Raw genomic sequence first — 13105 nt, 5'->3', positions numbered from 1 at the left:
TTCCCCCAAGGCTCTGCAGTTTCACTTTTCATGATAAGTTAGCTGACCAAATTTGGAATCTTACAGAATCCCCTGCTGCAATCACAGATATGACCTTTGTAAACACCCTCAGTATTGAAGCCAGCACAAAGAGCAGGGAGTGGTAGTAGAAATGCCAGTTCAGGGTGAACATTTGATGTTATGGAAATATGAAGACATTCTTCTTTTAAATCTACTGAAGAAACGAAATTTCTCCTAGTCGATCACAGCTAATATAGACTGGAGAGACTCCATCTTGAATTTGAGTCTTGAACATTAACCCACTTCAGATCCAAAGTGGATCTTGTCCTCTATACCTTTTGGAACTACCAATTACCTAGATTAAATTCCCATCAGCTGCTGCTCTCTGAACAATTGCTCTGATATCTAAGAGATATTTCACTGTCCAGAGGTCAGCTTCCTCTGGGGGAGGAAAAAGGAGGATGGTAGTAAATGGCAACCCTGAGGAAGGGGGTGGGGGGGTAAGAGCTTAAATTCAACCTGGGACACAAATGACAACAATTGTCTGAAATGATCCCTTCCTGTTACAATATAAAGGAAGAGATCCTTCTCTCTCTGAAAATAGGGGAAGGGGACAGTCAGAAACATTGACAGCTCTGGAAGGCCACAAAAAGCAGTTTAGACTTTGAGTCTGATTTAAAAAATGAATAACTCCCTCCCTTTTAAATCCCAGACCTAGATCTGTATTTAATAGATCATCTTCTAGAGTGGCTTTTATCTGATGAGTGCTTACACTTCTTAGCCTTTGAAGCTGGCATCACAGAGTCACTCCTACAGATTACTGTCCTCGACACCTAAATATTTCATATCCCCCTCTTAGAAACACTCTCTTCTTTGCACAAAGCACTATCATTCTGCCTGTACTGCTGCTGGCTGAGTGGGCTGCTTCCACATGTTGCACTATTAGCACCTGCCTCAGGCTGCAATGGAACCCGCACTTTCCGGCCGAGTGCTGGTCAGCAAAGCATGGTTGATGGTGCCCAAAATGCTACTGTGGAATGTATGAAAGCTAGGTATTCTCTTATCGAAAAGATTTTCAGGCTCCATTTCCATACTGAACTGGCTACAGGTTGCTTTCTAGCTGTTAATTTCGTGAGAAGCAGGAATCAATCTGGGGAATGAAAAGGAGTTCTTTGGAAGATGCCAACATTCTTCTGTCTCATCAGTCATTGGTCCTGCCCATGTTTCCAGAGGAAAGGAGAAAGCCAGAGACTGCTGTAGCACAGAATGAGTTTGGTGGTCTTTGGCAAATTAGTGTGTAGGTGCCCACATCACAATTGGCATTAATTGACACCTTTACTGTCAGTTTTGACAGAGAAAGATTCAAATGGGAACTGAGACAATTAGTCTTTCAATCCGAGGGGTCCCTCTAAGTGAAAACTGAGGCACACTGGTAGGGCACCGTGGGGAAGTTTGAAATGCGAGTGATGTACACACATTTTAGTGGTAAATAGGGTTGTCACTCTAGCACCTTGCACTAGTATTAAATTCACATACTTAAAAATATATATTTTTACCATGTAGTCTGAAGAAGCAATGAACTCCACTGTAGAATTTTGGACCTCTGGCCGTTTATGAGGCTCCCCATAGGATCGTGTCAATGGGTTATACATAAATTCTTCAGGAACTAAACAAAAATTATGAATCCAAAGTAAATTATTCACTGACAGATACACAGATTTTGTGCCTATTAGCAACATTCAACATAATGTTAATTGCATTATATGTATTTTAATTACAAAAAGCAGCAATTAGACCATAAACATTTAAAAAGTATGTAAATAAGGAACCAATCAGCGTTGTAAAACCTAAACATTAAGTTAAAGAATCGGAGACAAGAATGTCTATTTTACGGACAACAAGGTACATGTATACTCTGTGCTTCCAGTGCCCTACAATGACATGTCTCAACGTGCACTGTATTTATGAAACTGGTCTTTGTCTTTGACGGCTGTTACTTATGACCTTGACTTGACTGTGTATTATGCTAGCAGTCAGTGGGGGAAACTGCTTTTAAATTATTATATAGCTCAGGTTGTCCAATCTGATATGGTGCTCTCAGGCTCCTGACATGTTGCACGGTAGCCTTCACTTGGGCAAAATATAGGTGCTTCGGAAAATGATTTAGATATTAAAAATCCCAGATATTCTAGGTGAAAGACATCTCAGTTGTTGATACAAATGCAAAACATCTTAAATACATTAGGTAGCTGCAAGAAACCAGCTACTTACCTTTGTAATGAAACTTACCATCATTAACTCGATAGCATAAGTTGCATTTCCACCTCCTTTGGTCAATGAAGGAAACAAAAGGGTTGATATATGTCCTGCAGGATCTGCACCTCACAATGGTGCTTGATGTTATTACAGGTAATTGCTAAAAAGTAAAATAATGGAAAGCTGTAGCAAAGAGGATCCTAGAAAAATTTGAGAGGACAAGATTGTGCAATATCTCAATCTCTGAAAGCTTCATAAAACCAAAAGATTCTGTTAATCTTGTCTCCCACTTAGTCCTTTTAGCTCATTTATATACAGTGCAATATTCACACCTTTACATTCTCTCTTTAAAATAAGAAGACATAATAAAGTATTATTTTGACCGAACCAGAATTTGATCTCACATATACCAGTGTAAATCATAAGTAATTTCATTTAAGTCTATTGCGTTATACTTGTCCACAAAATGTTGGAGAGAAGAATCTGGTCTGATAATGGACATTAATATATTTAGTTGGATAAAAGGAATCTGATTGATCCCCGTGATTGCAAGGGTCAGATCAGCAATCATTTTATTGTAATTCTAGCTAAGCAATAACACTGTTGAAGTTAAGTTATGCAGGAATACTGGTACATCCTGGAGTGAGGGCATGGTACAGAGAGAGCCATAGGTTTTCATAAGAAGTTAATAAGGACAAGAGTTGCTTAATGTGTGTGCACACTTTCTCAAGCACAGATTTATTTTTAACATAGTATCTGTAGAAATTAGATTCAATTTACCAAAGGAAAAATACAGTATACTGTAAATACTTGTATAGTGTATTATGTATTTTTGAACTTGTTTAGAGAGAGTGGATGAAATGAAACAGTAGCACTTTTGAAACAGCACTGTTAGAACAAAAGACCATCTTTTTCTGTTATTTGAGCATTGCCTGTCTGTTATTTAATTCCTCTCCTCTGACTAATCTAAAACCCCATCCCATTCTGCAACAGCAGCAGTCATTCTTGCAGTTAATGGGGAATAGACTCCTCTGGACCTCTGATCCTCATCTACTAAGGAGGTCCTCTGTGGATATGGACGGAGCAATTTGAAAGATTTCATTCCCTCCAGAGAGGAAAGTCAGATGACCACCACTTCAGCAGTTCTCCCCGTCTTCCTTAGGAATATCATGAATAAATAGGCTAGATTGGCAAATGGCTATGCAAATTACTCTAACATCTTAGTGCTGAACACTGTAAAATAACCAGAGAAATAGGAGGAGCTGATCCCTGCCCTGCTTCCCCAGAATCTGATCAGTTGTGCTTGTTGAGAAGAGATTCCTGGAAGGCGTGGAATCATTCAGATCTCTCCCTCTAGTTCAAGTTTCACTTAATAAATTAAGAAGTCAAGAGGCAAAACTTCAAATAGCTATTAAATTAAGAGGCGCAATCAATGTATGCAGACATAGAGCACAAGACATGACATTTAAAAAATACCAAGGTAAGCTGTTCACTCTGATGAAGCTTTAAATAAAAACAAACAAAAAAGATAATTTTGCCTGAACCTCTCCAACCACACTAAAAGGTACGTAAAAGCCTTAATTGTTGCATTTTGTATAGTTTCTCTAACAACCTTGTTCAGCTTATTAGATGCTACGTTTCATTTAAAAAAAAGGATGAAAGATTTACAGCCATAATTTTTATCTTACAGTAACTGACTCAGTTCATCCTGTTACATTTAAGATAGAATTTTGAAACAAACAAAATTTGACTATATCAAAGAACAAACACCTGAACAGACAAGTTGAATAGAAATTCTACTTGAAAATAGTTCCACACCTCCTGCTATTATTTAATCCTCAATAAGGCTTAGACAAGATAAGAAAGTACCACACAGTAAAAAAGCAAAGCACTATGAGAAGATATTCAAAATAAAAAATATTTAAATTTTACCGTTAGGTCTCTGAACGGATGCAGCAGCAATCCCAAGGGAAGTTTAGCTTTGTTTAGCAAAGCCTGAGTCTGTGGAATATTTGTCAGTGTACATCGAAATGAACTGGAAAGAAATCACACAAAAATTAGCTCACAAAGCAAACTTGAACACATACGTTGTATTAGCATGCAACCATATTCTCTGCAATTCAAAGAGTTGTTAAATTTTAAATATTACTAAACCTAGTTTCAAAGTAAACAAAAACCATCGCCCAAAACAGCAAAAATCTCCTCCAGAGAGGATAATATTTAAGTATAAGTGCGGCACAAAATGAAAAGCTGAAAGTATTGCATTTCAACAGGAAATGCATACTGGAGCTATTACTGAGTTTTTAAAAAGAACAAACAATGGGGGGAGGTCTAGTACCCAAAGTAATTTAAACTTTGAGATGGTATTTTCATTCATGATAAATATTTCCTGATCTCAGAACTCACTAAAGGAAAACTGTACTTGCTATTTGTTGAAAAGTTATTTTAATGTGAGAGGGAATATAGGAGGATCTTAATGTTTCCCTCCCACAAAGAATTATGAGTCATACTCTTCTCTGATGGATGTGGAACGGATGAGACTTCCTAAAAACTTATTAATGCCACCCAATATAGTAACCAAAGGGGAATAGCTCCAGACACACATAAGGAGTCCAGAAGAGGAGTATTGCCTCCGAAGTGCTCCAGACGTGGGACTGAATATGACTCACTCTAATTTCCCTCCTGCTCACAAAACAATACATTGTCATTAGTCCACCAAGCTGACCCAAATTTACCCACTGGATTAAAGCTTCTTTCAACATTACAACTAAGCTTTTTGGAGCAGACTCTTTTTCCTTGTTTGCACGTGCCTGGCAACTTAGTTGAGGCCTTTATGCACTACTACAATTTAAATATTTAAACATAATAATCATAATGTCTCTACTACTGACATACAAATGGTTGGATTATTGCAGCGTGCCTGGCACATCCTTCAAAAGCTGCACGCTGGTGACTGGCAATGCAAGACTACATAAAATTTCCAAAGATTGCATGACTGTAGGTTCCTATTTGCTTCAGATGCAAGCCAACATACTTAGACTGAAATATAAAGTCATTCAGGTTCTGGGTCCTGGCTACTTGAAAGACTGCCTCTCTCCTAAAGTGCTACCATCGCAGCTGAAATCAGTTGGGATCTTTTCCCTTCTAGTCCCTTGTTTTGAATCCCAAGACATTCTCACCATAAGGAAGTTCGATTTGAAACTTGTTTCTTCCACTGGTCTCCCAGAGACCACATCTGTTGGGCTGTTAGGGCACAGCGTAAAGCATATCTCTTTCCTTAGGCTTTTGCCCAGCTTTAAGATTATGGGGTTATATTTTAATAACAGACCTTCCAGTGTTGACACCGATCACTAGTCACATACAGTGAGAGGGATTTTTTTAGTGCTCATCATTGGCTGAGCTCTGCTCCCACTGATGGCAATAGTAAAACTGCCAATGACTTTACTGGGAGCAGTTAGGCCGATGCTAGGTGCTTTTGAAAATTCCAGACTTAAAAAAAAAAAAAAATATCAGAAACTGAGTATTTTTTATTTTTTATAAGTTTATTGCTTTTGCAAATGATCTCAATTTGTCTTTGTGACCACCACAAATGATGGTAAATAGATTTTATCAATGAATAAAATGAGGCAAATAGAGGTTAAGTGATTTGCTCAATGCCAAAAGCAAATCAGTGGTAGAGTTGGAATTAGAATGCTGCCTAGTCTTATTATGGTAAGTTTCATGAAGATTGTTTCACTAGCTAGTTTATAAAATGTTCTCTTGATTTTAGAATGCCAGGGCCTTCAGGTGAGAATGGTATGTTGTTCCACTAGAAAGGAATACCATAAGTTACTCAACAGTGACCTCCCCAAACATAAAGCAACAATACTGGTAGATTCTAAAATGGTCTCATCTAGTTGCCCTAAGAATGGTAGCCATAATGCTAAGTATTGATGGCAGGAGATGTAAATTAGAAACAGCTTCAGTGTTCACACAGAAGTGAAGAGGACTTAATCTCTTCTCTCCAGAGGAGACAGACTACACTAGTTGACCAGTGAAAGCAGAATACTGTGGACAATTTCATCCTTTATAATTTTTTTTATTATTCTTAACTAAATTATGAAATGTCACAGAAAAATGCTATGTCTAATATACCCGAAACTGAAAATAGTATACCTACTCTGGACTGCAATTTAATTTTCTAAGGTCTGAATTCAAATTAGGCACAGGAGCTAGAACTGGAGACTCAGGAAGAATATTCCTATCTTGTGTAAGGTTTACTGGTCTCAAGCTTTCTGGCTGCTGAGAGTGCTGTAGACTTAATCCTCCTAAGGTGGATGATAATTGATTCACACCAGGATACTGCTGGAAAAAAAAAAAAAAAGAGCATTGCAAAACAGTTATATTATATGTTTAATAAACATAATCTTAATTCATTACACTATTCTTTCAGATCACCATTAAGGAAGATACAGCAGTAGCTAATAATCGTTTGCCAATGAGAAGAGACTTGAAATTTTAAAGGGTTACACAAGTGGACAATGCTTCCCAGAATCTTATCATATACTTCTTTGAATAACATTCAGTCTACAGCATGAAGTCAACATAAAAGATAATTTTACAGGAGGTGCATAATCCTCATTTTCAAGATGCTCTTATTCAACGTTGTCTAAAGAAACCTAGAGGTAAATCAGCTCAGATATTACAAGAAAACTGATATCGTCCTCCCTCTTCAAAAGAGCTCACTTTTTTCTTTTTCCAAACCAGAAAAACAGGCTATACCAGGGGTAAGCAACCTATGGCACGCGTGCCAAAGGCGGCACACGAGCTGATTTTCAGTGGCACTCACACTGCCTGGGTCCTGGCCACTGGTCCAGGGGGCTCTGCATTTTAATTTAATTTTGAATGAAGCTTCTTAAACATTTTAAAAACCTTCTTTACTTTACATACAACAATAGTTTAGTATATATTATAGACTTATAGAAAGAGACCTTCTAAAAACGTTAAAATGTATTACTGGCACCCGAAACCTTAAATTAGAGTGAATAAATGAAGACTTGGCACACCACTTCTGAAAGGTTGCTGACCCCGGGCTATACATTCTATTTTCTCTCTCCAATCCGGGGTAAACCTCAGACCACATTGTGCATTCCCTTGTTTCTGTAGCATTTAGAAAGATTATTTTAAATAAGTATTTGTAAAAGCTCTCTCAATTTAAAACAAAAACCTAATCGAATTTCATTTTTTAAAAATTCAAAAATGCTTCAATTTCATTACCCATAATAGCCTGAAGTCAAGGAACTGTAGTATTATCACAAAGAAGGTTGTAAAACAGCTTTTAAAAAACGTCTCTTTGGCTCTTAGTTTCCAGGTGAATGCCCAATTGTCTTTTATTAATAAAGTATGGAGGGGTTAAGACTATGAACCAAGCACAGAAAGGGAAACATTAGGTTAAACAGAGTTATGCTTTCCTTTTCCTTTAGAAGAATTTTCACTTATACTAACCAATCTGCATTCCCCAAAGTGAAGTAGTACTCTCTTTTGGGTATATTGTCATCTAGTACTGCTGTATGCAGATCAATGGGAAATTTGGATTGTATATTGGGAAATTACTGGTCTTCCTCTTTATTAAATGTTTAACTATAATAAATCTTCAGTTTCTTTCTCCTTCAAAAATAACAATTTAATAAAAGCTTAAAATATTAAATTAAATTTTATTTTATTTTTTAACTAAAAGTTAACAAGTAATTACATGGGCTACAGCAATTTGTTGGTCCTCTCCCCAATAATTCAAGTAGCCATCTCATTCATTATTTTGAATTTAGAGCTACTACATCAATATTCAGACTTGCTTGATATTTACAGTTCTCAAATTTAAAACCGTACTCATTTTTAAAATAGACTATTGGGAACTATGTCAAAGGCACATCACTATAAGCTTTACAAAAGGATTGAAAAGAAACATCAAATTTCTCAATTAAAAATCTCACTTGAGGATATTGCTGAAACCCAGAATGGTGCCCTGGATTACTGGGCTGCATAGCAGAAGTAGATGGTGTTGCATTCTGGTATCCAGGTTGAAGAGTTGGGTATCCGTAACCAAAGGGCTTAGGAGTCCTTGATGTCTGAGGAGTAGGAGCTGGACTACTTGCCGCAGAATTTGTTTCTAGGATAGGGAAAACAAATATTTTTTAAAATTATCTGTCTATTGCATTTAAATACATAAGAAGCAAAATACAACAGTTGATCATGAGAATAATGCTTTTGTTAATTATAAAGAAAAAACCCAAAAATTTCTCTGCATTGACCAAATGGATATTGTAAAACAGCAGAAAAAAAGTTTCTCTCACTGTTAGTACCTGGGGCAATAGGCTGGGGAGCACTGTCTAACTCTACCTCTAACCTACTTGTCTTCTAACTCTCCTCCGCATTTAATTAAATGCATCTTATCTACTAAGCAATTGGAACTTCATAATGTCATTTTATAAATTTCCCCTTTTTAATAGAAAGGTAAGAGTAAATAAATTGCAAAAATATAAAAAATAAAAAATATTTTTTCCCCCAAGACTGCTCTTGCTCTCAAATCTCCCCTGCCCTGCAAACTGCACCAAGACCTATTGATCTGTAGCCTCTCAGTCACCCATGATGAGATTTCCAAATTTTATTAAGAGGCTAATTCTGTCTTCAAGGGTGTACATGGGATTTCTGTTGAAATCAATGTAAGCCCCGCATGTGTATCCAAGGCCAGAATATGGCCCAACCGTTTTAAAAGGCTGAGTTATTTGTAGCATGCAGCTACTATTCAGATAGTTTGTTACAAAGTGGTAAGAAGAGGTAGACTGGACAAGAAACAGAAGCATAGCGTACTGATTATGGACTGAGATGTGTCAATAGATCTCAGAGGGGAAAAAACAACAGTTTTGAAACTGGCACAACAGCTGAGCAACTTTAACATGTGGAACAATATACCTTAAACTATCATCTACTGCCAGGATGAATAGCGGCTAGGTGGTCTACCTAGAGTAGAGGCGTGGCAGTGCAAGTCACCTGCAACAGCCACCCTAAGGGACAAGCGTTGGCCTGTGCAAGCCGGGAAAGCGTACAAGGCCAGAGAGGCTGGGGATGGTTGCAGAGAAATTTAAACCTGGCACCTTCATTCACCCCCAAAAAGGTAAATTCTCTCAAGTAGGGGTTGCCCACAAGAAAGAATCAAAGCTGACATGAGTAAAATGCTACTCAACTCTATAGTGCTATATAAATATTTTGTAATAACAAGCCAGCTGAATTGTGAATCGCACATTTTATAATTTAATGGATGTCTCATTGCTGATGACTGAAAGGGAGGCAGTAAGGATAAGCAGGAATCCATGATGGGATTACAGGGAATCTAGAGTAAGAGGAAATGGGTGATGTTTTTAAAAAAGAACAACCTGAAAAACTAGAACTGTATATTATACAAGTAACATTTTTTTGTTTTGTTATACCTTAACAACAACAATTCAGAATTAACATGTAACGAAGGTCTCACCTGGATAGCCACCTCCTTCAAGGGCATCATAATTGTTGATAACAGGAGAGGCACTGCTAGTAGTGGAGGAGCTGTCAATAGCTAAAAATAAAACAAAGATTTGCTTTAAGCAATGGCAAGCTTCTGTGAGGACAGGGCTTCAGAGAACATTGTTACTTAAACTTCTGGTAAGAAACTGTTAAAGAGATACAGGAAAAATATTGTACTAAGAATCCAACAAAGTTATTACTATTAGAAAACACATAGATCATACCTAAATGCAGGCAATTTGGTATTCAGAAAATATGGAAAAAGCAACAAATGGATAAGGACAAAAATAAAATTAAAATGACTTCTTATTTCAAAGAGGTTTTTAGACAACCACTTCTAAATTCTTTTTAATCTAAAAGAATTCAGGTAATTTAAAGCATTTCTATTTATACTGGCTCAATGGCAGCATTTAGCACTCCCATATCATGCAAGACTTCCAATGGTCTTCAAAGGGAGTTTTGCCTAAGTTGAGAGTCCTGGAGAGCGCGTTTTGAAGTAATCTTTTAATTTGAAAATTTTCTGGCTCGTTTTACTGTTAAATGCAAAAGCTCTAACACACGGTCTACTGAATATTGCTTATTAAAGTTCTCTGCCTTAGCCGTAACAGAGGAAAATCTGATGTAGCCAAAAGGCATACCTAAACACACTAATAAAATAAGTCAAGTAAAGAGTAATTTTTTTTAATTGCGTAGACTACTAATGCATAATTTTTCCTAGTGCCACATACTTATTCTCTATTTAACTGATTATCTGTATTGTAATACATTAAATAAAAATAAGTAAATGTTTTAAAAGCATGTTAGTGCAGTTTCATATACATTTGCCACAAGAAAGGGACAGAGTAGAGACTTTGTATGCCTGCTTATTAGAAAAAAAAACACAAATGGATAATTTTGGCTGCTGAAATCTGGTATCTGAACTACAAGTCACAAAATGCAACACAAAGAAAATAGTACATGTAAAAGTTCAGACAAAACAAAGCCACATACAATTTTTGTGGATGGGAGAGACAGGATGGAAGGCCTTAAGAGATTCCTCCACTGCTGCCTCAAGGTTATCAGCTACTACAACTCATCCTTCCTAGTGAAGCCAAAGTGGGTTTCAGGAAGACATTAATGGAGAGCATGCTGGCTTAGCAAACTTGAATAGGGAAAGTGTTCCCTGCATAGGAGCAGAGTGAAATGCATCTGGGAGACAATATTACTAGTAACATGGAGACACCACTATTGTAACGATTACTTTGGCATTTCAATGATAACTATTTCTATGAAGTTTTTAACTAGGGTGTAAAAAGTATAGTATTAATTTTTAAAGTACAGTATTAATTTAAAATAAACTTGTGAACTTAGTAAACACCTTCCTTTGTTATATTCACTTATGAGTTTGAAAACCAACATTTCTTTCCCTACCAAGTTTTCTCTTTTTTCCCCGATCAGGTGAAAAAATCCTAGGAGCTGAAGCCAACAAGATTTTTGTTTATTCAGCAGCAGCATAGCTTCTTTAAGTTTGGTTAAACAATGCTAATTAAAAGCCAAAAGGGGAGCTTATTTCCACGCCCAACAAAATATGGTAGGTATAGATGTAGGAATTTTTTAAAAATGAATGTATGTTCTTGCACAAGAAAGCTGGTTTTACTTAAAAAAAAAAAAAAAAAAAAAACCACACACAAAGAGGAGACTACTACCCAATTATAACCATTTTAAGGTAGGTCAAGTTTTGTGAATGTTCTGATGTCACAGGTTAGTTGAAGAAAATATTTCTCATTTATTCAACAGTAAATTGGATTCCATAAAATTTATTACATCAATCCACACTATCAATCAGATATCAAATCAATTTGCACTAGTCACTCATTAAGATGTGATTATGTAACGATCAGACTATATGGCAGAATAAAGCAGACGCGTCAAAGCTTTACTTTAATGAATGCATAGCAAAAGATGATTACTATGCAAAATTTGGCTAAAGCATGAAAAATATATATTTCAAGGTGTAGCACTCTAATTAAATAGTGCTGACATAAAATCAATAGCTATGAAGCAGAAATTAAAATATATATTTTTAATGAATACAATGAAGTCAAAGTACATATCTCCAAAGTATAGCGTGAAGATCTTTGAGAGATGAATGACAGCTTGGAAGCACAAATGTTAACTTTTTTTTCCTTCCCAGTGTCACACTAAAAATGTAATTAAATCTGAATTATTTTTGGTTTCTTCTACAAAAGCTTTCCAGGCCAACTCTGGGAGAAAGATACAGTATGAAAGAGGATTATAGTTGGAGAGAAACATCTCAGGTTCTCTGTGTAACAGTTCTACTAAGTCTAATGTGATGGAAAGAATACCACTCCTCATATCCTATGAGAAATGTTTGACCCCATCACCTTGAAGATCGTTTATGTACTGTCCCTACCCCTGAAAAATTCATCAGAGTGCCAACGTATATGAGAATTCTGAGGGGGTCTACAGATTTTTTTTCCCCATTGCAAGGCATATTTTGTTGATTGCACTACTCCATACTATTATTCTGACACGTTGCATTTTACTGATACCAACCTATGACTGGGCTCTGATTCAGCAAGGTACTTACACATTTATTTGACTTCAATAGGAATCCTCACATGCTTAAATTTAGTCACTTATCTTGCTGAATCAGGATAATAGTATTGATTTCTCTGTATACCTTACATATTAGTAACAGAGTTCCCTCCACATTACTGACTCTTCCAAGTGACTCTAAGTGACTCTAACACCAGTGTACAAGATAACCATCAGTACAATATACACAAAATGTTGTCGATACCATGAACTGTAATGTTGCTGTCAGGTTCTGTGGTTTGTTCTGCAATCACTGCAGCTGGAATTTGAGACACTTTCGCAACCAGATTTCTACCACTGTAGTGGTATACTTGTTGCGCAAGGAAGTATCTGTTTTGTACCTCTGACTCATTAGTTGAATACAGTGAAATTTAAGAAACAAACCTACTATTAAAGTTCCCTACATGCAATATCTAGTCTCAACAAAATGTCACTTTATTTTGCTGCCAGGGCTTTAATGGTATTATTCTGCTTGAAGTGACAGAGCAGTAGTTCTCAAAGTTTTGTACTAGTGACCCCTTCCGCATAGCAAGCCTCTGAGTGCAACTCTCCCTTATAAATTAAAAACAGTTTCTTATATATTTAACACCATTATAAATGCAGGATGCAAGGCAAGGTTTGGGGTGGAGGCTGACTGCTCACGACCCCCCCAAGTAATAACCTCGTGACCCCCCTGAGGGGTCCCAATCCCCAGTTTGAGTACCCCTGTGATAGA

At 36.7% G+C, this 13105-nt stretch overlaps 1 protein-coding gene across 3 annotated transcripts in view; it reads right to left on the bottom strand.

Moving 5' to 3' along the window:
* The window catches only part of SEC24B (SEC24 homolog B, COPII coat complex component), a 98395-nt gene that overhangs the window by 37941 nt on the left and 47349 nt on the right, over window positions 1–13105 (bottom strand). For 2 of the 3 annotated variants that reach the window (XM_034771424.1, XM_034771426.1), the window contains 6 exons: window positions 9764–9844; window positions 8226–8401; window positions 6416–6600; window positions 4189–4291; window positions 2290–2416; window positions 1557–1666 (listed from right to left, as the gene is read on the bottom strand). In XM_034771424.1, coding sequence (XP_034627315.1) covers window positions 1557–1666; window positions 2290–2416; window positions 4189–4291; window positions 6416–6600; window positions 8226–8401; window positions 9764–9844 — 782 coding nt within the window. The remainder of the gene's footprint in view (window positions 1–1556; window positions 1667–2289; window positions 2417–4188; window positions 4292–6415; window positions 6601–8225; window positions 8402–9763; window positions 9845–13105) is intronic. The other variant, XM_034771425.1, reaches the window with a different exon arrangement.

The sequence above is a fragment of the Trachemys scripta genome, chromosome 5 (assembly GCF_013100865.1).
Source record: "Trachemys scripta elegans isolate TJP31775 chromosome 5, CAS_Tse_1.0, whole genome shotgun sequence".
Classification (NCBI taxonomy): Eukaryota; Metazoa; Chordata; order Testudines; family Emydidae; genus Trachemys; species Trachemys scripta.
This window is presented reverse-complemented; position numbering and strand designations above follow the sequence as displayed.